Source organism: Phallusia mammillata, chromosome 6 (assembly GCF_965637545.1).
Source record: "Phallusia mammillata chromosome 6, kaPhaMamm4.hap1.1, whole genome shotgun sequence".
In the NCBI taxonomy this organism is placed as follows: domain Eukaryota; kingdom Metazoa; phylum Chordata; class Ascidiacea; order Phlebobranchia; family Ascidiidae; genus Phallusia; species Phallusia mammillata.
This window is the reverse complement of record NC_137257.1, coordinates 7,446,788-7,471,482: the sequence shown is the minus strand read 5'-3', so window position 1 is coordinate 7,471,482 and position 24,695 is coordinate 7,446,788. Positions and strand designations below refer to the sequence as shown.

The 24,695-nt window shown below is 34.7% G+C and overlaps 1 protein-coding gene across 3 annotated transcripts; it reads left to right on the top strand.

Moving 5' to 3' along the window:
* Positions 1 to 2: 2 nt before the first annotated feature.
* On the top strand, positions 3 to 23,880 carry LOC145233708 (uncharacterized). 3 transcript variants are annotated; one of them, XM_080098479.1, is made up of 41 exons: positions 3 to 465; positions 1,189 to 1,308; positions 1,800 to 1,923; positions 2,426 to 2,523; positions 2,637 to 2,744; positions 3,049 to 3,149; positions 3,211 to 3,391; positions 4,394 to 4,443; positions 5,082 to 5,208; positions 5,846 to 5,903; positions 6,195 to 6,385; positions 7,053 to 7,148; positions 7,582 to 7,645; positions 10,332 to 10,414; positions 10,848 to 10,944; positions 11,278 to 11,401; positions 12,411 to 12,526; positions 12,598 to 12,644; positions 12,875 to 13,015; positions 13,472 to 13,612; positions 13,845 to 13,958; positions 14,038 to 14,088; positions 14,219 to 14,333; positions 15,808 to 15,869; positions 16,144 to 16,248; positions 16,405 to 16,482; positions 16,626 to 16,721; positions 16,928 to 16,997; positions 17,071 to 17,136; positions 17,828 to 18,033; positions 18,173 to 18,250; positions 18,595 to 18,702; positions 19,217 to 19,321; positions 20,020 to 20,133; positions 20,647 to 20,778; positions 21,107 to 21,237; positions 21,509 to 21,569; positions 21,661 to 21,704; positions 21,801 to 21,950; positions 22,451 to 22,609; positions 23,338 to 23,880. In XM_080098479.1, the coding sequence occupies exons 1-41, from the start codon at positions 445 to 447 to the stop codon at positions 23,477 to 23,479; spliced, it is 4,275 nt and encodes a 1,424-aa protein (XP_079954605.1). In that variant the 5' UTR covers positions 3 to 444; the 3' UTR covers positions 23,480 to 23,880. The 3 variants fall into 3 exon arrangements, with proteins under 3 accessions (XP_079954605.1, XP_079954607.1, XP_079954608.1); XM_080098481.1 differs by lacking the exon at positions 16,144 to 16,248; XM_080098482.1 differs by lacking the exons at positions 20,647 to 20,778; positions 21,107 to 21,237; positions 22,451 to 22,609; positions 23,338 to 23,880 and having other exon boundaries at positions 21,801 to 21,820.
* The last annotated feature ends 815 nt before the right edge of the window (positions 23,881 to 24,695 follow it).

Below are 24,695 nucleotides of genomic sequence, written 5' to 3'. Positions count from 1 at the left end.
ATAGTTCTAATTGATTTTCAAGGGTGACATTTGCAACCTAGGTTCAACATCCCTGTTTTTTTTTACGAGGTTCGAACACATAACACCCGTCTAGATTTTTTATTGTCTGTCTGTAGGTGACGCGCCCTGTACCATTCGGCCATCGCGTTTTTTGTCTATTGGTTCCAAGCAATCCTTACCCCAACGCGATTTTAAAAATTATTGCTTTCTCTCATCCGTTAATTTGCGCCTTTTCTGGCGCCGAAACCAAACGACGTTGTTGTTTCGAGGAAAGTGTTTGTTGATCAAAACGGAATCAACTTTGCCTGCTTTTTGCTATGTTTTGTTTCAGAAAAGCCTGTCAAAGTTAGGAGGTTAGTTTGCACCATTTTTTCGTACAGAATCTTTTTGGATCATTCGATATAACGACAAGAAATTTGTAAACACATTCGAACCAAAACTGCAATGGAGTCTAAGCATACCTCAGTAAGTAGTCTCTTTGTATATAACACATAAGTTAACTAAAAAGCAAAAAAGTTACAAAACCTAAAAAAGTTTCGAAAATTTGACTTATATTAAAAACGTCTTTTTGTTGATCTACAGAACCTGCTACGGCTTTGCTTGGTTAAAAACTATTTGCGAAAAAGTTTATATGTTTTATGTTAGATATAGCAAAAATAAAGTAAATCAAATTTATCCAGTTTGTGGTAAATCCACTTAGCTTAATATGATTCGCAACACAAAATTTATTGGACATCTTGGATGTAATTTGTTGGTCTTCCACCGAAGGAAGGAAACATTCCTAGGGTTCAGTGGGGTGGTACTAAATACTGCATGTGACCGCATGGTATTCTGCTTAGAATACTGCGTTGTGTGTGAAATGTGAGAATACAAGTCCCAACAAGGATATATTAGACTACATTGTAGTAGTATTTTAATTACAAACCCTCACCCAATCCGAATAGCTCTAACCGTCAGCGCTTTCAAAAGTCTGCAAAATCATAATTTTCGTTAAAGCATATAAGTCCTTCACAACTTCCTGCCGTATGATAACATGCAGTATACTATGCTATATTATGCGGTATTTAGTAACACTGGTTCAGTGTAATGAAAAGGCTATTCACCTAACATTTTCACATTAACTATTATATATATATATACATATGTAAATACAGTTTTAATCAGATGGAAATTTAAACATTCTTTTAGTTGGAACAGTGCCTTCTCAAGAAACATGGGTTTAGTACATTTATTACATCTGACAGTGCTGATGTAGCACAAGTGTGCAGTGCCAAATTTGAACCAACATTAAGAAAAATTGCCTTTAAGGTTTGTCACGAACACATTTTTGTTTTCTTTGCGTAGGCTGTAATGTAAAAGTTTTTGCATCTATGTTCGATTTAAAAGGTATTTTACAAGTCAATCCAGAAACGTGTGCCTCTTTTACAAAACAAATGTATTACATTTACCATTGCAGACTTGTAAAATTATTATGTCTTTCATTGATTTTTAAAAGTGGTTGGTGCTTTATTCAGCAGCTACATGACCGACCCTGTCACAGGGTTATTCGTAAAACTGTCAAAGACTGAACTGCAGGGTAGGGCAACTGTCCACAACGTTGTTTTTTGAACTCTTTTGCACACCAATTTTTAACTAAATGCGGAAATTTTGCACTAAGGACATTTTATTGTCATGCCTGGTCATCTTTATTAATTGGCTTGTAACTGCTTTTGAACGCACACTTATGCATGTGCACTTGCGAAACAATTTTGACTACCATGTCCCGTATCTTGTCAAACTGTTGATTTAATTTTTTGCAGGCAATGTCCAATGATGACACTGCATGTATATGTATGGTTCTGAGAGTTACTCGATTATTGTGTGAACAAAATGAGCGAAAGGGCATACACATGTTGCTATCAACAGGTCTACCGGATATAATTGGTACATTTATGTTTATCTTTGTTTGTAGGCCAACGATGATTTTATCTTTAAGTAGGCAGATAACCGATATTTTAACGAACTCAACTGTAAAAACGAAAGTCATGTCTGAGCATTAAAGCTTTTGACAATGATTTGCCTTGATAATGATCAGACTGGACAATGCTTAAGGCGAGACACAGTTGCAGAAGAAATAACATAGTTACAAATGTGCCATTTATGGGCCATTTGATAGCAAAAAGGCCCATACCGATAATCGGTCTATATCTATTGCATATTATGTATGGTTATTTATGTACATATATATATATATATATATATATATATATATATATGTATATATATTTATATGTATATATATTAACTTTAATATTAAACAAAAAATTTATTGTTTTTTGTGTCTTAAAAAATTATACTCTAAACTTATAAATTCTGTGAGTTAAAATTATTTTATTTTAAAGCATCTCTCTATTTTAATAATTCATTCATGAAAACATGTTTTTAGGAAGGATATGTGGCTACATTTCTGATTATCTTATTGCTCATCCCAAGCCTGCCATTTCACTACTGGATACACTAAGAATATTTTTGGAAACCCTTGTAGTAAGCAAAGCTCTGTGGACTGAATTCCTTGTTTATATAAAGTCTGGTTTACTGTATTTATATGATATGTTGTAAAGTTTCCATTTTAATAACCTATAATTTTATGTTTGCAGCTTATGGTTCCTCTAATGAAGGACAAGTGTGTCTGGTTTAAGTCTACTTTGTATTTGATTCTCTCACTTCTATCCAAGTGTTACATTTGCCTAGAGATCAACTTGCTGGTAAAACCATTTTATTTTGGATTTCATTCTTTGATATATGTACAATTAGGGTTGAGTTTATTGTGTACAGCAAAAACAAAACATAACGACTCAATCACAGTAAAGGGCAAAAAATTATTGAAAAGTTTTGTTTTCGCTTTCAAGTTTTGTTTTTGGAAAAAAAAACACATATTGTTGAGAGCCCAATCAGTGGCATATCAAGGGTAAAATGACTCAAATAACGAAAATCTGTGTCAGATTAATATCCACATGGAAATTCTCGTTTTCGCCTGTTTTAACTGATGTAATAAAATGTATGTTTTAGGTAGTGGACCCTCTTAACCAAGTATTATCAGTCCTGGGCAAAAGTGATGTCTATATAATTCGGGACATGGTTTTAAACACCCCAGAACTAGTTGCTATGTGGTAAGTTAAAGTTAAACTACTACGTTGAATTGAAATTAATTCTGACATTTGTTTTATTTAGCAAACAATTCGTCTCTGACATTGCACAAGTTGGTGATTTTTTGGCACAACATGCTATTGTTGAGTTGGTGGCACGGATTACATCCAATGCTTTTAGACAGTCGCAGTCATTAACATGGAACAGTAATGATGAAGTTCTGGCAAATTTGTTCTGTAACCTTTCTTACACTGAAATGGATGCGGTAATAACTAATTATGTTTGTGGTGTCCAGTATTTTCTTATTATGAGTCCCCTTTCTTGAAGGGAAAACATCTTAAGTTTGTCCATTCACTTTTTACTTTTTGCATGAAATCTGATTTGTATTAAATATTCATAGCTAGTTGATATAGTCTTAATAATAAATGTGCTAGATGTTTGATTTGACTTGATAGCTCTAGTGCAGTGGTTCTCAACCTTTTTGCCTTTGCGGACCCCTTTTGGTACTGTCAAGCTAATCGCGGACCCCTTTGAAGGTTTTGGTATTTTTGTCCTTTTTTTTATTAAGAAGCAACCCAAAAAAGCTGCAGAATATACCAACCAGGTTTGGTCCAGGACCAAAATTTCAATCACTTTGACTGGGCTGCGACATCGGAACTCAATAATAAAGAGCCATTACATTGTGATGTGAAGTTGCTTGAAAAATTACCACTGTTGCATCACAATGGGGTTGAAATGTCATAATGCATTTTGGTTTGTCGCCTATGAAGAACGATTTCAAACAAGTTTCATGCTATTTTGAAACGCAAAGACATATCTTTTAAATAGCGCTTTATCAATATCGTTGTCTGCAAACTAAGGAAGTTGTCGCGGACCCCCTGAAAACGCTTTGCGGACCCCTGGGGGTCCGCGGCCCCCCGGTTGAGAACCACTGCTCTAGTGGTTACCCCATGAATCCCGAAAATGTTTTTTGTACTTGTTTTGTATGCTGCTAGACACTACAAACTAACAGTTTCAGTGGTACAATGGTCTTTTGAAGGCAATCACTCATATGCGTTTGTAATCTACTAGCAATAAATGCTAGCTACCATCGTGTTTAAGGACCAAGGACTGCCATTGATTTAAGTTATATTCTCAAGAAAAAATATGGTAAATTCACATGTTTTTTAAACCACTATTCCTACAAAACATGATAGTTTAGTAACTATTTGGCCATTTACGATATAATTGCTTTTGCCCAACATCAAAGTTGATCACTTGTTTTCAGACAACACTTCTGTATTTGAATGCTGTGAATGAGAGATCAAGAAGATGTTTGTATGTATTTTATTAATAAACTAACTATTTGCTACTTTTTAATAGAATAATTTAACCAACAGCGTTGTTTCTCAAAAATTTTACGCTAAACTTAGATCAGGGGCGTGCAACTGTTTTTCGCAGTGGGCCACAATTTACTGTTAAATTAATGCTGAGGGCCAGACAATAAAGCAACACATACAACAGTTTATTTAATAGCAAAGCGCACACAATCAAGTTACTCTATCTCGGTACTATTTTATCAATGGGATATCTACTAACCTTTTTGTAGAATAAATCTCAATATATTTAGTGCACCTATAAATCATGTTATTGAATCTTTGCTAGAAATGCATACTTGAAAACCGCATTTCATGCACACCATGATGCAACAACGGGAATATGTCGTCACAGTGGATAAAACCTTAAAACCAAAGTCAAAAATACCAGTAATAGTACAAATAGCGACATTCCATGCTCTAACAGTAAAAAGTATTCATAATTGATAGAGTACTTTGAAGTCTGTGCGGGCCATGAAAATAGGTGCCGCTGGCCCGAGGGCCGTATGTTGCACGCCCCTGACTTAGATCAATCAAAATGTAATGTTATTATAATATTAACTTAGGTGTTGTGGTTAGCTTTGTTTCCACGCTTTTCAGGGTGAGAACAACAAGCTACAAGTCCGTAAAAATGGGAAAGCATGTTTATGCAGAGCCTGAACATGCTTGGGTGCATTTTTGTGAAATTTCAAGAAGAATATCTTTATGTTTTCCATTGGAAGGAGAGGTATATACATCATAAAACAATTTATAAACTGATTTTATTTGCCAAATAAATCCGATTAATAGCATATATAATCGGTTTAATGGCATGAAGGTTGCAAATCCCTACCACAACGTTTCGTAAAATAGTCTAAATGCCAATTATGTTAAACGGTTGTCTTTCTGTTCTACGTTTATTTTTTGTTTGATTTCGGCTGTTTTAGCAACAAATTGTCGATATTTTGTAAAAAGGTTTAAACTCGAAATGAGATGTTAGAGAATTATATGACATGACACTTTTACCTTATACTTTCCGACTCAGCAACCTCTGAAACCCAAGTCTAGGACTTGGGGACATAGCCCTGTTGCTCAAAAAAACTGTAATGCCGTATGTTGGCTACATAAGGCCATAGTGTCATTGTCTTCCCAGCTGCAATGGTAAAATCTTGTAGGTTGACACAGTGTGCACTGCCTGTAGCTTAAACAATGACAAAATACTAAATGCAAAAACCAAGAGCACAAAGGGCCATGTTATCAGCAAACATTTCAAAGAAAGAAGTTTTTTTTACATCAAAGGATGTTTACTTGATCATTTTAAGGCATTTACAAAGTAAGCATAAAATGTAAACATAAACTTTAGCAAATATGTGGTTCTGTTTTAGTTCAATCAAACTTATGAAAGCCTTCAAAGAGATATGATCAAAAACTTTACTGTATCAGGTAGGTGAACTTTTAGTAGTTAAACTAATTATTGTGCCAGGTGAAATAATGGTCAAATCTTAATTGTATTAAAAGCAAAAATAATACTTCCTAATAAAGTGATTACACATTATCAAAAAACAAAGTGGTACGAAATGTACAATACGTTTCAAGCATGTAAAATATATTGCCAAATTCAGTTTAAAGAGAGTTTTGTTTTGCTTGGTAATAATGTAACTTTTCAAAGCCTAGTCAGTATGTTTTTTCATTCAGAAATGAAATCTAAAAATTTACTTATATTATTTATCTTAGACCACGATGGGGATATTGTTGTTGTTATTACCACTAACTGCCCGTTGATTGATCATTTTGATGAGGACATCGTTAGTCAATCGGTTGATGAAATCACAGTAATATTTCAACCAACACCCAAGCTTACACATTCAATTGTGGAGAAATTGCTCAAAAAATATTTCACAGATGAAACAATTTTTCTTGACACTGTAAGTACTGAATTTTATTTTTGTGCTGTATTGCGTAATGGTTTGTTTAACTAAAACTAAACTGAAATAGTTTTATAGACTTTGAAAGAACAATTTTTTAGCTAATCATAGAACAATTAGAACATTTTTTAGCTAATCATAAAGATTCACATGCTAAATCGTCTAAACCCAAAAAGTCAATTTAAACCAGATAATAAGTTTCAGTTTAAGGCATGTTTGCAAACTTTACTACTTTATATCTTCACAAACCAATCACATCAACAATTGTACAATTTAACGACCCACACAGACTTTATTTTGTTTTACTTGTTGAGATAAAAATCATTCATAATGGGTAAATGCAAGAAGTTAAAAAAGCAAAGTGTCGGTTGGTATTTAAAATAATTCTAGAATAATATGCTATTCTTAATTTCCCAAACCTACCAATGGCCTAATTAAAAAGGCCCCTAGTAACTTTATCACAATTCAATATTTCTGCCATTATTTCTTCAGTTTTGTATCATTTTTGTTGGCATGTATATTTTCTTTGTTCTGAGATTACAATTTTATTGAAAAAATGTCTTCAACCTATGATGATGTTTAGATGAAGTAGGTTTTCTGAAGTTTAAATGCTTGCATGTTTTAGGCATTTTGTTTCTGCTAGTTTACATCATGTTGTACTTTTAAGTCTTTCAACAAATCAGCAAGCAAGCCTGCCAGTGGATTTGTTGTGAAAGATTCCATTAACAACAACTCCAAACTTGCCACCAGTCAAAATGTTGTGGTAAGTTTAAATGCAAAACTGTTTTTGCACTTAATTATTGAGAGAAAATGATATGCTTTTTAACCAAAACTGTTTGGGAACTGCTTACACAATCTTAGTGATACAATGCTGCTATTATTGGTCATGACAGACTTTTCACAAAAAGATAAATCGGTGTGAGCCAGCATCATCATTTTCACCTGGCCAATATAACATCCTTAGTGTTAATACATTTTTATTAAAGTTAGCTAACAACCCAAAGTTTGTGGCTCACACCGAAAAATCTTTTAACATCTCAAAGTTGTGGCTGGCACCACAAAAAAACTGTTATGTAAATTTTTACTATAGTCTGAAGCAAAATGTAATTTATAAATTGATTTGAATATTTGTTTTCGTATGTTAAAATTAACATCACATATGTGTGTCACTCCTACACTTAAATTATTTATTTTAGGCAACAAGTCAACCCACCTTAAGAATCAAGGAAAGCAAATGTCTTGTTAATACACACACAGTCGGTAAGATAACTTTCTAAATTTAATTGTAATAAAGATTGTTTTTCAGCTTGTTGATTGAGTGGATGGCCTTTTTTATTTTTGAGATCAGCTTAACTAGTGATTTTGGAAATTTTGGGCTGTATATATGCTGATTCCAGAAATGAATGTGTTTGCAGTTGTTAACTAATAATCTAGCACAGGGGTGGCCAACCGGTCAATGCCTAAGAGCCACATTATACACATAGGCCAACATGAGCGACCTGTATTAGCCAGATTTATTCTAAATGTCGCACACAAACATAATAATGACACAATTTGACTTGAACAGACCACGGGCCAGTCATTTTTAACACATACAAATTAAAATGTCCTTTTTTTCTCTTACTATCAGTAACGAGCGGTGAGATTCATTTCTGGTGAGGTACTGAAATCTTTTTTTTTCTCTGCCATTTTGAAGGCTAACTTGACAAAAATTGCTTACCGGTACTAAGATTTTCCCTGCTTTGAACTTTGCGGTACTTTCATCTAATGCGCTCGCCCAAAAGTAGGGGTCGAGTTTAAAAAAATGCAAGGTGGTGAAACTAAATTTATTGCGACGTCACTAATGTATTCAACACCAACAATCGCTCAACTCAAACCCACAACCATGAAACAGACTGCCCATAAAATAACGTTGGTCATAACCCGAAAAACAACGGATTGAAACATTATTAATTTTGGAACACGTTGTTGTAAATATTGCTGTTGCTTTGTGTTTTATTTGCATTGAACGAAACAATGAGGAATCAGTCATTGTTCAACAATTGAATATGTGCTATCATAATCAAGCCATTTGTCTAATAAGGCAAGGTTTGTGGCCAGACCGATAGTAAGTTTGTTTAAAAGCAAAATTTCATAGCCACAAACTAACCATAAAATCCGCAGTGGCCCCAAACTTCCACAACAACGTAAGAGAAGCATAACACCAGGCAAAGAGCCGCATGCAGCTCGCGAGCTGCGGGTTGGCCACCCCTGATCTAGCTGGTTTAACTTGACCAATGCAGCATATGAGGCAGGCAAGGGTGCTAGTAATTTTTTTTTACCACTCAGCTTGTTTACCTCTTTTTTGGCCATGGACACAATTAATAACCTATCGTTTTTTTCGGTGTCCTTGCTGTTTACGTATTCGTTCAACAATGGAACTGTGATGATGAAGTGACTATGCAAATAAAATTTTACTTGACTTGGCCATGCGCTCATTCCAATCTTCAAGTTCTATTTTTCAATACTAGTTTTCTACCCCAAGCCTTGGCCACTGCTATAAAGAATTATGGGTCCCCTTTCCCTTTTTTTTTTTTCTTTGTTTTTTCTTTGTTTTTTTCTGCCCAAAGTTTGTCCACCTCGTTTTGCCTTGAAATGTTTGATGGATTTGGATGAAATTTTCACAGATGGTAGATATAGTTATGTAGATGTGCCATTTGTTTTGTTTGACTCGATAGCCCCAGTGTTTACCCCACTAGCCCCCTAAAATGGGTAAATTTTGAACAATGTCCGAATTGGATGAAATTTGAAAAGTTTGTTCATTGTGCCATTTTAGGGCATCGTTTGTTGTGTTTTACACTGTAGCCCCAATATTTACCCCAGTAGACCCCTAAAATGGGTGATTTTTTAAACAATGTCCGATTTGGATGAACTTTGGACAGTTTGTTCATTGTGCTTTTTTAGGGCATCGTTTGTTGTGTTTTACACTGTAGCCCCAATATTTACCCCAGTAGATCCCTAAAATGGGTGATTTTTTTAAACAATGTCCGATTCGGATGAAATTTGGACAATTTGTTCATTGTGCTTTTTTAGGGCATCGTTTGTTGTGTTTTACACTGTAGCCCCAATATTTACCCCAGTAGACCCCTAAAATGGGTGATTTTTTTAAACAATGGCCGATTCGGATGAAATTTGGACAGTTTCTTCATTATGCCATTTTAGGGCGTCGATTATTGTGTTTCACCATGTAGCCCAATATTTACTGCTTAAGCCACCTATTTTTTAAAAAACGTCCGATTTGGATGAATTTTTGATAGTTTTATGAATTTGGCATTTGTAGCTGTCGAATATTGTGTTTCACCCTGCAGCCCTATTATTTACCCTACCAACCCCCCAAAATGTGTGAATTAATCAACAATACATTTTGACAGTTTGTATAATATGCCATTTTGAGATGTCAGTGTTTTATGCTATTTAGGCACACAAACTTATAACAATGTCTCAATTGCATGAGATTTAGACAGTTTGTACTTAACATAACTTTTTTTTTTAGGAACACTACCAATCACTGTGTTTGACTTTATAGCACCGTTTCTTATGGTTGTCTGTTTACAACTTTGCGGTTTTGGGGACCCATGAGTTTCTGCCTGCAGAAACAAATCAAGATTATAAAAATGTTGGCTAATATAGGACCCAATATAAATAAATATAGAGAATATATTACAGTTTGCAGAATAGGTTGTAGTGTATATGCTATAGTAAAATGTGCTAAGCCACCCTTCTAGTTTTATAGTGAATTAAAATTTATGGCGATGCTGCCTTGTTTAAAACAATTTAAATATAGCACTATATTTGTTAGGGCACATTACTTTAATAATGTTATCATATCAGTGTTTCACAAACTGAAAAATAGAACATGGTTTGTAAAGTTTGGAGAAAACAGACACAGTTGGTGTTTTTTGTGCAGTTTCAGAAAGGCGTCCAATTCCAGCAACAAAACAGCTTGAGCAACATAACGCCCAAAGAAGTTCTGTTCCAAATCAAAACCAAGTAAAAATTATTTTTGTATGTTCACATACCAAAGATTAGCTCCGTTAAGTCCATATAATTATTTCCATCCTGGATTTCTGTAAAATCCTTATTTTTAAATTTGACATTATCTTTGGTTTGGGTCCTCATCATAGTTGGGACAATGCCAACTTTTGTTTTTCTTGTGGAAGATCTTAAAGACCTACTATTTAAAAATGCCAAGTATGGGAAATATTAAGCGGCATTAGCACTGCAAAGTAGGTTGGTTGGCAGGGCTAATTTGTTGTGGATGTTCAGTATTTTTTTGGCATAATCGGTTTTGAAAAAACAAAAGGCTAATATACAGATATCCTTGTGACCCACATTAATGATTCCAGACCTATAACACATCCGCATATGCTTTGCTAAAAATTAGTTTCTCATAAAAATCGGTTTCTCTTTTTAATCTCTGCAGAGCATGAATGAGTCCAACTTGTCATCAAAATCTACTTCCTCCACACAACATGACTCTTCGCAGAGAGTTTCAATGCCAACCTGTTTTGTTAAAATTTGTAAGTTTTCAAAGATTAGATTTTTATGCTAGAGTTTGGCCAATCTATCTATGTCCTTCAGTAAAATCCTCTTAATAATAAAAAAAATTTGAAACAAACAAATTCATTTTGATTGGAAATATTTTAGTTTTAATGATAACAAAATAGTTTAAGTCTATGGTCATTTTGTATTATTTTGAATAGTCGCCTTATTGAGCATCAAACTATAAAACAGAATGCTCAATACTCAGTAAACACAGCAAAGAAAACAAAATGATAAAACTGGTAAAAATGCTGTTTGTTAACCATTGGGTAAAATGTAAATAGTAAAACTAACAAAAAATTTTTACACAGGTAAGGACTCACAGGAAATTGTTCCTGAAACGCAGGGAATGGGTCTTCAGGAAGAAGCAAACACTTCCAGTGATCTGCATCTATCTCAGCTTCAATCAAACAGAAAAACCCATCCACTGAAAAAGTAAATATCTAGTCATATAAGCTGTTGCTGTCAGGCTTACTGTATACTCAATAAAGCATTTCTGGCAAATGTATTGTTTGTACTTCATTTTGATGTCCTATTCAGGTCGCCTTTATCAGGGATAAGACATGCTGCAGTGTTGTTTCAATTAATACATTTGCGAGAAAAGCATTATTGAGTTGACTTTTATATATCTACTGGTTTGCTTCTAAACTTTAGAATTGATCTGACTACAACAGACGTTGTTGTGTTTCTGAATTTGAAAAGCCATTTTGTAGTGATGGGACGATACCAGATTTTGATGCGAGTATCAATACCGAGTAAAAGTACCACTTGTACATTCCGAGTTTTTAAATATAGTGTTGTACTTAGTTGTATATCACTAGCTAATTTATCTGTCACGGCCGGGGTACATGCACGCACACACACATGCAAAAACATGTAGAAAAATGTGATCTCTACATGATAGCGAAAAATATATATGTAACCCTGGCAGAACTTTTTTTCCAATTTTGTGCTGCCTGAAGCAAAAACTGAGTGCGGGTATCGATACCACTGAAATCATTTGATACTGAGCACTGGGTACTGGGTACTCGGCCCATCACTACTTTTCAGGCAGTCAATGACTTTTCAAATGGTAAACATAAATGAATTGAACCAATGCAATATTTTTTTTCAAATTTCTATCTATTTCTTATCTATACAAACATGACAAAATTTAAACCCTTTATTCACATTCTGTAATCACCTTTTTTTATAACTTTGATACCAGGATCTTTGAGCAATATTTTATATTTTGCATGTAAAAGATACTTGTGTTATAGTGAAAATTTCAAAAAGAGGTAATCAGTTTTTAGCTGTAGCTAAGAACTTTAGTATAAAATAAACAAATTATGCCCTAAAATATACTAAATGCCCCAAGTGCGCCGCAAGCTTAAAAGTTCGAAAACCACTGCTTTCATCTTTGCATGTGATTTAGTCGTAAAAGTAAAGCATATTTTTTTTAAAGCAACGACAGTAATCGAAAACCTGTTTCTGAAACGGAACAAGTTATTCATCACACCAGCAAACCCATTAAAAATATTACAGCAAAACCTAGAGTGCACAAGAAGCAAGTTTCGACGGGTCAGTTGAAGTTATTTGTGAAACATTCCACTGCTGCTGTGGTAACAAAAGTTTTGTTCTTGCATTTGCAGTACATGATTCAGATTCAAAGGACGTTAAACAGAAGAAAGACCAAAAGGTTACATAAAATGAATAAAATTTAAAATTTCAATATTGGAAATAATCAATTTATAAGGGGTTTTGTATTTTAACAGTACTTTACCATTGTTTTTTTATATTTGTCTGCAAACATAGAGTTCATCTGGTGTTGGAAGTGTCAGATTCTGTGAAACTGAAAAAAAATGTTTTTCATGTTGTCCTACAATGTAAAACAGTTTCACAGTTTGTAATTTTTTATTTAATGCAAAGGTCAAATCTCAAGACAAACAAGGGCTTTCTTCACTTGATGGTGCTTCAATGAAAGCATTTGCTTCTTCTGAATCTGCAAGTTGTGTGGAGGCAAAGCCTGTTAAACAAAAGAAACAGCGCAGCACACGTCCCGACAAACAAGTATTTTGAAATATAATATACTGTCGCAGAGATTGTGGCTAAGCTTCATCTTTTTTAGTGTATTAGTTTTTAATTATTTTATTTTAGTTTTTCTGTAAAGGTACATGAAACATGTCAACAGTTCATTTTCAACATTCCTGCCCAATGTTTCAGTGTTGTAAGCCACTTTTATAGTTTAAGCAATTACCGATCACAAAAGAGTAAAATACCAATTCGCTGGATTTAAAATATACATGTATTTGAGAGGGCAACAAACACGGCATTTCTAGTTAATAACGGCACTTTTTTTTGCAAGCCGCCCCATACCATCAGTGACTCCCAAACTTTTTCTCTTTGATAGTAGCAGTTATAAAACTGTTTTAAAGGATTCTGAAGTGGAGTTGCCTATTTTAAAGTAAAGTTTTTTTAGCTTGATTTTATTTAGCCTAGTTATTTTGCGAGATGTCCCGGTTTCAGGGTAAACAGACAACTAAGCAGAGAAGGCAAGAAGAAGAATCCACAGCTGTACAAAGTTCTTCTGCTGAGAGTTGTGATCGCAAAGTTACAAAACCTATAAAACATTATGCAGCTGATGCTTCTGTTTCAAAACCAAAGCAGGTGATTTACTTTTGTTAGTTCAATATTATTATACACCAATATTTCATTTACTCAAAAGACCTTTTCTTAATTTTGTGACTTATTAAACAGAAAAAAGTTGTTTTGTTTGTTGTAATTTATAAAAAAAAATAACTGGCTGTTGTAACAAAAACATAATAGTTTAAAAGGAGTTTGCAATACTACTCTTTTTTTCTCTGTAATCTCTTGTTAAATGTTTTCATTACGGTTGCAGACCTCATCTCGTCAATTAAGAAACAAATCTCACACAACCACAGAAAACAAGAGAACAGAAAAGTCAACTTTATCAAAAACAAGTCTTGCAGAAACAATCAATGCCCAGTTTGAGGTAAAGATCAAAATTGTTTGGCATTCACACTTTTTGTGTAAAGTTTATTCAACACCTGTTCCTCAAATCTTCATTTTAGAATCTGCAAAACACACTTAACACAAGTGCACTGACAACAACTTCATCTGAGGTTAGTTTATTGATATAATATTGTGCAAGCGATTTTGGCTAATCACCTCCCAGTCAATGACACATATAGTTTATTGCATCGTAAATCCTGAAATTCTGGGAATTACTCTGATAGCTGTTTTGCATTTCAGGCTGCAGGAAATATAAATCCCTCAGTAAGATCGTCAATGCAAAAAGTTAATGATAAACAACAGAAGACATTTAGCCGCAGCGCAACCAAAACCACAAAACACAATATGGAGTCAGGTTTGATTAAATATGATGCTAAAATTTAGGGGGAACTTTTTTTAAATAGATGATATGTGCATATATTTGGATCTATTGGCAGACATTAGGTATTTTAGATGCAGTATGTGCATAGCAAAGCAAAATTGATGTGAAGATCATAGCACCATCAGTAACTTCACTTTTTTGGAATTAAAACTTAGGTTTTAAAGTAACTTGCGTATCTAAATGTTTACGAAGTGTTAGCACAACAGAAAACATTAGTAAAAGACCAAGCAGTATCGCGTTTAGTAGAAATAACTCTTCAGTTGTGTACGATTAAAATTGGGACCACAAGGATATTTGCCGAAAAAATGTTGTTGACAAGTTGTAAGCCAGTGGTTCTTAACCGGTGGGAAATTTCCCACTAGTGGGAAATTTAATGTTTTCGGAGGGGAATTTTGTAAGCTTGAAAAGAGCAAACTCGGGCTCAATGGTCAAAACCGACTTTGCATTAACCGTTTAAAGCTACATTACTAAACATTTTCTGCAACAACATGTAAGATTGATTTAACAAAAAGGTTCACAAGACACATACAAATCCATAGGCCCTTTGTTACATCACAGACAAGACTGAAACCATCAATGACTTTGCTATTGTGTACTTATAAAAGCCTTTCATTTGTTGATTGTGATGCAATAAATGACTAATGCAAGCATAGCAGACTCTTCAGTATTCCAAAAAGTTTAATCTCTCACAGAAGCACTATTTAAACTAAATAACATTGCAGTATAACTCCAGACCAAAGCGCTCTACAAAATTATTTCATTTAAAGAATATTTTTTTTGTTAACGTAGGGCACAAAACATGTTTATAAAAATAACAGAGGGGGGAATTCGAAGTTGGTGGTTGACTTTAGTGGGAAACCTCACCAAAAAGGTTAAGAACCACTGTTGTAAGTGTACCCGAACCAGTGTCTTTTAGTGTACCTGCGTGTTAAGCCAGCCTCGAATCAAAATCAATTATTATTAAACTGAAAGCTGAAACTTACTTTTAAAAAAAAAAAACGGCATAAAGGCATTTTTTTATCAATTTTTAAGTCTATGGCAAAGCTCTATGCTTTCGTGCGTTTCATTTTTCTACAGATGGAGAATCCAATTTGGCTCGTCTGCCCTGTTTTTGAATGTTTTTGCACACAGACCACCTAGTCAGTTACCATGTCCCTTTCGACTTGCAACACTTCTGCATACCCTCGCTAGCTTTTAGAGATTGATTATTGCAGTTTGCAGTCTCATATTTTAGAGAAAGAAAATCAGTTGTTGAACCGAAAAGAAAAGATGTCAAAGCCATGCACTGAGTCGTCTGGGAAAAAGAAACGAGTTTCGGGAAAAGGCAGAAAGCAATACACTGCTGAAGATGTAGCAAAACAACTTTTTAACCCAGGTCTTTTTAGAAAGGTTTTTGTTCAGGATAAATACAGTTTAATCGAGTTAACATTGGGCTATATGTTGTTAGACTTTGACAGACTCTCAGAAGAAATGCCCGAGACGGTCAGATGTGAATCTCCAAAAGCAAAGGTAACTTGTTTTTAATTCTTTCAAATTCCTCCAAAAAGTTGTTTTGAGTTTACTATGCCATAAGTTTTAAGTTTTCTATGCGGATTTGCGGGACATTGATTTCAAATTATTTTAACATATTTTTTCATTAAATCTCGTTTCACATATTTTTCATTAATTGCACAGTAGGCTATATTGTTTTCGTTTTTGCTTTGGTCCGGTACATCAATAAACACTTGCTTTTGCTGCCAAACTGCTTTGTGTGGTGATTCGCCGGAACCTCTGGTGTTTGCAGATAGCCAAAGACTTCCTAGCTACAACATCGGACTCTTTGCCGATGGAAGAAAATTCTGTGGATGACATCCAACATCCGCTACTATCCGAAGAGAAATCACCGAAGGTGAACATTTATGCCCCAAAGGGCCCGTAACTGTTGGAGCAGTGCAAAGAGTTTCAGAAACACTGCTCTAAACCGAAGAACTACACATCCAGTCAACCCAGTACCGTGCCGTAAAAGTTTTGTAAATTATGTTGCACATACTTATTTTGTTTGCAGAACAACACTTTGGTTATCAACGGATCACCAGAGCTAAAACAAGATACAACCATCGAAAATCGTGGTCATGCCACCAAGGTGTCGATTACTTTTTGAAGTTAACTCTATAAATGTTTTTTTTTAAAAGCTTACTGTTACGGACATTCAAAACCGATTTTTCGCATAAAACGGCTCAGAAGTCGTAAAAGATATGTCTTGTTTTCATGACCCAAAATTTTCAGACTCCGGAACGCACTAAGATCAGTCCTGCCATCATTGGATCAACGTTTCAGCAACATGATTCTAAAAAAGTTTCTAAACACCAAAGTTTAAAAAAGGTTTTTGTTATTTTCTTATTTGAAAATTTGTCTGCACGACAAGCCTGTACAAGTCGCATGGTTTTAAAACAAGGATTTATGCTGCATTGCGGTTTTGATGCATTAGATTCTAATTGTTACCACTGTTAAATCTCCACTGTATCATACAGAAATAATTTGCTTATGGCGCAGTACGATATATATTTAAAGACATTATTGTGTTGTAGTCCAAAGGAGCCCATGTGTCCTTCGACCCATATGAGATGAGCACCGGACAGACAAAAAGTACATTTTTAGGTTTGTGGTGAAACAAAACTTTATATCTTACATGTCTGTTTTATTCTGTATTGGAAATACTACTTCTTTTCAGTCCGAAAGACTCCAAGACGACGCACCAAGAAAGAAAAACTTTTTGACACCAGTGCATTTTCTTCAGGTAATAATAAACCATGTATAAATCATTTGGGCCAATTCAAGTCTTAAAATTATTTGGGTCAATTTATAAGCATGTAGAGCCAAACTGTACGTATTTTCTCTGCAAGTACTTACAAGAACACATCTCTCACTTACAACATAACATTCGGTTGGTCACTAAATTTTACTTTTTACAAATTAAAAGTTTTCTGAATTGGACATGCTATTGCTTATTGGTGAAGATCGATACCAAGGTATTCGTTTCGAACAGTGTTTTGCAACGTTTTTGAACCATAGAACTCATTATGCATGAAATTAGTTTTGCGGAACACCAAACTAAATTTTGTAATGATGCAATATTATAAACAAGCTCACACAACTACTTTATTGTACGTAAGCACCTACAGTCTACACAACTACATTCTTACTATTACACAACTATTCTATGACGTAACAATAAATGAAGCAAATGCCGATGTAACATTAAAACTTGTAATGGTGGAAAAATATTTTCATAAAAGAAAATCTATTTAAGCTCTAGTGTTAAATCAGTGATTTTCGACCGATGTTTCATGGAACACTAGTCAAACTAATAATTTTCTTGTGCTAAACACCTTACGATTTTCACAGAATACCGGTTGAAAGTCACTAGTTTAGAAAGCCATTGCTGGTAAATCAGTGTTCAACAGAATTGCTACATGTATCTGTTTTAGCTGCGTCGACCTGCTCCGACGTCAGCTGGGTTCAGGAGCACAAGAAAAAGGACGGATACAACAGCAAACCTGCAACAAAACCGCGCACGTACGAACCTAAAAACAAGAAAATAAATCCTCCCAAGTTTTTGTCTGCACCTCCTGTTGCTAAGCAACCAAAGAAGAAGAAAACTACAGTTGAAGTGTTCGTTTCGTCTGACGATTCGGTAATTTTTTTTTCAGTATACCTTGTTGAATTGTTCAGTTATTTAAAAGCATTAAAGTTGTACTAAAAATGTCCTCGCAAAACATACTTGTTAGTTGCTTTTGCCATTAAACCATTACTGGTGTTTTTTTTGTATGAAGTCATCGAAATGTGTTTCAAGCCCCGAAAAAGCAAGGGAAGAAATTGCTTCACCTACTCATTCATCATTCTTTCAAAAAGTACGTTTTATTCGAAATCTTGTTTTTGCTCTGAATTTAAAATTAAAAAACAATATTGTTGACTTAACATGTTGCAAAACAATAGTGTATGTTGTAATCTAATATTGAATAAAAGAGGCTCCTAATTCATGTTAAATAGTCACATTTTTTTTCATAAAGCAATAGTCTGTAATGACCCGAATAATAAGATTATGCTCAATTCAATATCCTCACATTGAAAACTTTTAAAGAGCTCTTCGTGATATTTGATTTGCAGAGTGTATTTATGCATTTAGCCTTCAAAGTTTTTGATCAAGAATTTTCAATGCAAAAACACTTAACGAGAATTTCGTTTTTGTACCAAGGAACCTCTGCTCTTCAGTTTTCCTCCGGATCTTAGCAAATCGTTTGACGACATTATTGAAGAAGAGGAGAAAAGACTAAGGAAGGGGCCAGATCTAATAATCAGCAGTGTATGTTGCTTAACCATAAAATAAAATTAACAACAAAAGTTGGGCAAACCCTCGCTAAAGCGTCCCATGCAAATTCTTAGTTATTAGCCAGAAATGCTCTTGCGATTTGTCCTTTAAAGTTTGCTTCAGCATTATACGGTTTTCGGCATATAAGACCCGAACAGAGCTTATAACGGCCAAGTAACAATCAGAAATGGTCATCCATCTCCCCTGACCAACCTCAACAGACGGTTCCTGTTAATCGCACATTTCCATTTGTTGCATGATCTATTAATCCTAAGCATATTTTCGTAAAAACTTGTTAAAAGCAAAATAAGCTTAGCAAAATGGATATGCTGTTAACCACTATCACTTTGTTACATTTCACATTCGGTGTAAGTGAAAAACTTTCGTTTAGGGGAGATTGTTTAGAAACTCTCTTATAACATTGGTATTGTCTACTTAAGTTCTACCTTACATTAAAAAACATACCTACGAATAGGAGGTTTATAAGTAAAACGTTATTTTGTTTTAGAAACAATCAACCCCACGAAAGATTTCCCCCTCCAAGATAACAGCAAGAAAAACTCCAGTGGTGATTCACAAAGTCGTGCTTACACCACTTTCACAGAAATCAAATGTAATTATTCTTTAACAAAATCAAACAAACGGCGTAGTTGACCCTATTTGCAATAATCACCGCAAATATTCCTATCAACTACAATATCACAAATTGTGTGTTTTTAACAAAGCTTTGTGGGTACTTTTTTGTCATAAGTTAATTTTCTTTTTAGCTTCAATCCTGTAATTGTCGCAGTGTTTTAAATATGTAACTTTTTTAGCCACTGTTAACTAAATGCACACCGGCACAACACGATCTGCCATCAACGCAATATACTCACATATCTTCTGTGAAAACTCCGAGGATAAAGCAGGCACATATACGCGGCGGTTTCGTTTGGAGAACTACCCATTGTGTTGCAACTACCTTAATTTAAACGCGTTTAAATAGTTAAAAATCAAAGGTTTCACTGTGCTAAATTCTTACAGAATGTTTCTATTTTACATCTTTCATTCAGGCTAGCTATATGCGTTAATCCAATGTTTTGAAAAAAAACTAGCGGGTTGTTTCGGGCGACTGGCGTGTGAAGTGTTTTTAAATGGGTTAATTGTGGGGTTTATAGACTTCATTGAATTTTAAGCAGGCCCATCGAACGTCAAAAGCAAAACTACAGCCTTATGCATAAAGAACGGAGTTTATGATTTACTCACAGTAACCTTTCATGCTGAATTTATTGCAAACATATCATTCAAATTTGATCATTTTTTTCGTGGCAGACTTTGGATCAAGATCAGCATTTAAGTGAAGTTGAAACAAGTTTTGGATTAAAATTTGATAATGAACCTGTGGAGATTGGTGATATTGCGACGATCGTGGAACCCTTTATTAATGTTAGTTTGTTTATAGAATTTTTTAAGTTTATTTGCATATTGCATTTGGAATAACTTGTTCTCTAGAAATAGTCGTCAAAACTTTGTCAGTTTATGCAAGCTTGGTATTTAAGTCTGTGCGATAACATTTATGCACCCTACATGTTTTATTTATGTTTATTGATAGATGATTTATTTATTGCTACATTTCGAACCTTAAGCGTTGAAAATTAACGTTAGGTCGTTTACATTAAGCTTTTGTGCTTGAAATTTAATTATTCGTAGGGTGTGGTTTTGTTTGGGCTACAGTTAAGCACAACAAATTAAAGAAAAATAACAACTTTATGGGTGCACAACTGGCGGCATTTGAAATACATTTATTACAATTGTGTACTGGTTGCCGCTGGTTGATAGAACTCACGTTGCCAAGTAGTATAGGCTTGAAACTGAACTAAAACGTTTTGGGTAACAAATATAACAGATATTTACATCATCGGCATCTAACTTCGACTGACACCTTGAAAATTGTGTTAGGAACCGTTGGGGCCACTAAAAAAATTGCAGGCGGCAAAAACCAGCAACAGTCAAACACCACAAGAACTCCAACTCAGTTCTAGCAGTAACAAAGAAAAACAAGAACGAAAACACAGAAAACGGAAACGAAGAATATCCTTTGTTTTTCTAGTGTTACTGGTTGCAACTTATTCTGATAACTTAACGCGAGTAAATAAAGGAATGAATTTCTTTCTTACCGTATCGCCCGGTTTAATTAACTTTCAAGAATTAATGTGCACAAACCGAATCGTAACACTTAAAACCTATTTGCAAGTTTTTACATTTAATCCAATGTATTTATGTTTGCGTTTAAAAAACATACAACGCAAGAGCGATATAGAAAATACGAAACACATCCAATATAGGCATAAAACGTCACTGCGAATAAAAACATTCAAATATTTTGACATTATTCTTAACTTTTCCGTGATGACGTCACGTGCGCCATTCGTGCGCGAGTTCGTCGGATGATAGCACAGAAGAGGATGAGAGGTTGACCTCCAGTTCCTCTTCTCGTAAAAGGACCCGAAAGCGTCCAAAGAAACTGGAATTTTCCATTTTTTCGTCGCTGTAAGATTCCGTGTTGTTCTAAAATATCGTCGAATTCTAGAGTAACGCGAAACGCTTTATAGTCCTGGACTTTTATAGCCGCATGTAGTTGTGTTTGTTTCTTTACAAGTGTTTTGAAATCGGAAATTAGACATAATTGCGGCATCATACTTTAATAGCCATTAGTTCAGAGTTAACATGGAGTAAATTTACAGTTTTACTTTCCGTTTCTTTGAAGAAATGACCGCTTTTGTTTAAAAATTTAATTTGCAACCTTGTCTTGTTCGCATAGGTCAGGTCCATCATCGTCCACATCCAGCCACAGCAAGCACAAACCCTTATGTTCATACCAGGTAATGATTATTGGTTCTAAAAGTTGTAGAAATTTAAACAAGTTTTTCACACTAGAGTCTTTTGTCAAAATTTATGTGAAAATTCTTACAGGATAGCGATGACGTCAGTGATTACGATGACGATGATGAAATGAAGTAAGATAAATACTTCTTAGGTTAACAATAACGACTTGCTTTAAAGTAACATATATGGGTGAACGAACTACATTAAACAAATCAATATTTTTGCAGTGTTGCCATCAATCAGCTTGTTAGAGAAATCAGCGTGGTTTACAAGCAGAAGCGAGCAATGCGTGAACGTCCGATCAGAAATATTTGCAAGGCTATGTCCAAGAATCTAACTGATGTAAAACACCTTTGGAAAAAGTTTAATATCAAACGGTACATTTTTGTTACTAAGCTACTGTCTAACCCAGTGATTGTTAAACTGTCCAAAATGTATGAGATTTCCCGCGATGTTTTAAGCATTGATGACGAAATCAGGCGTACAGGAAAACGTTTTAAAGCTATTTTTTCGAATTTTGTTGTTTTAGAGAAAACTTGTTTGTTAATGCTATTTGACATAAGTTTAAAAACCACGGGTATAACCATTGCATGAGATAAACATAAAAAAAACAGTATGATGACATCGGCCTTACTTCGTATTTAAGGATTCTTAAACTTTCATTAAAAATCCTCGTTTACCGATTTACCCAAACAACAACTGTAGTCGGCATGCCCCTTTGAACCTGATTGCAAACATGTAAATGGATAGACAAAGAAATGCACTCATTCTTCTAGGCCAGCCACTGCCCTAGATGATTTAAAAGCTTGGGAAACATTAGAACGTGTATTTGCAATTTTAGACAGAAGGTAAGTAGTAACTTTGCTATCGGTTGCAGAGAGGGGGACTTGGAAGGATTTAAGTACAAGTTTTCCAAACTCGCCAGACGTCATTCAGCCTCGGTGAAAAAGATCGGGGCGTTAGAGGGCGCTGCGCAGCGGTGTCTTACCTCACTCAACCACCAGTTTAAAAACCTTCTCAAGAACTCCGTAGACACGTAAGTAAACAGTTTGGAATGGGTAAATTTTAACCCTACAACTTATTTACCAGGAAAAATCAGTATTGATAAAAGGATAAGATAATTCTTGACCTATACTCCTCCGTAAATGTTCCCAATGTACTATTACCACAGTGGTTCCCAAACTGGGGTCCGTGAAGCAATTTCGCGAAAATCGCCAAAACCTGGAAGTATTTTAAAACAGTCTTTTACGTCAGGTCGTGTTACTGAATTAGTGTAAGACTGTAAATCAAATAGAATTGAAGATGAACAATTTTGCTTGCTAGAGAACGCCCTTTATTTCATTACTAGTAATAAAAATTGCAATTGTTTATGCACAATTAAACTGTGTTTGTTTTTCTTGTATGTGATGTCAAAAACTGCCTTTTGATCATTGTTATGCGTAATTTTGCAAAACTAGTTAACATTCTGCATCTTGTTATTGTAAATAGAAAAACTTTAATATTGTTTGTGACTCAAGCTGTCGTTTTGCTATATACGTTTAGCTTTGTGAAGTGCGCGTCCTTGAAATTATGTTAAAGGGACAATGGTGGCAAAAAAATTGAAAAGTTTGAGAACCATTGTGCTAGAATTCTAATTTTCTCCTGTGTGTCATCATCAATATAAAGGGGTAGCGTTTAAAAACTTTAAATGTTGGTGTCCAAAGTATTTACCACAGTAATATATACTGCACTTTCCAAGATAACATAAAAACACTTGTTGTTCAGCTTGACTGATATCAAGGAGGTACAGTGCCAACTCGCCGACAATCAACGCCGATCAGACAAGGAGTTTCAACTAGCTGTTAGGCAGGTCAACGAGAAAGTTCGCCGCGATTTGGAGAAAATTTCCCGCAGTTTCAAGTGGTAAACCCCGATCGTTTGCTGCCTGTAAAGTGCGTTTAGTAATGAAATGATTTAGGTAATTCGTTGAAAAGGGCGAAGTTAGTGCAAGAATATTGCTTGAAAGGGTTTGTACTATTAATGAATTTTGCAAAAAAGTACCTTTTGCTCAATGAAATACCTTTAATAACTCACCTGAAAATGATTCTGGAGATTTCCACAAGAGTTACTAGGTTTTTTCAACGAGTTTTGTTCCATCATTTTGATTTGGTGTTGTGTTGCTTTAGGCGTTGTGTTTTTGATGCATTCAATCCGAAGTCAAAAGTGTTCATTGTGTTGTATTTCCTCGTTTTCTATTTTTTGTTTTTGTTGTTACAAATCTATCCGTTCTTGTTGGTGAGATTTTAATAAAAGTTCAACTCAATCTGAGGTAAATGACTGGATTGTGTGTAATTCACACATAACTCTTTAACATGTACTGTAACTTTTACATTTACAAATCGTGTGATCGTAATACTGCCTACCTTCGAGTACAAGAACTCACCAATCAACAGTTTAACGTAATATTGCAAGCTAAATTGCTTTTTTCATGTAAAATTGGTGGCTTATTTTTCATGTTAACTTTAAATATTTGCATTCAGCGTGCATTATCACGCTCAAATGTTAGAACCCAAAAGTTTTATTCGATCAGACAATTTATGTGTTTTTCCCTATACCCGCTGTATTAATTTGGACACAAAATGGCGTCCATGAGGCTCTATCGCGTAACAATAGGTTAGATAACTTTTTCTGTATACTTCGGTTGTGACAACATGCCGTGGGTCGCGACCCCCGTGGTGGTCGTTTGCTATTTTACTGGGTGTCGCGAGGCCTTTTGGTGAACAGTAAAAAAAGTAAATGTTTATCAGCAATAACACAATGGAAATTAGTTCAATCATTGAAAAAACCAAACCATTTCATTTAAACTTACTTTGAGTTGCATTGTGACGATTGCGATGCAAACCAAATGCTTTATTAAGTCACTATGTAGAAAATATTTCAATGTAAGTGCCACAGCAATGCATAGGCAAACGAACGTCAAAACACTTTCAGTAGGTAAAGCATGTCAGTGTGTCGTGACTAAATACTTTATGTGGGTTATGAAAACGTTTTTCTGCATATCAAGTAGCTTAAACCTGCCCAAACGGTTTGTATGATCGCTGTGTACAGTTTACATTACCCAATCGCAGTCTTTCCAAAACACG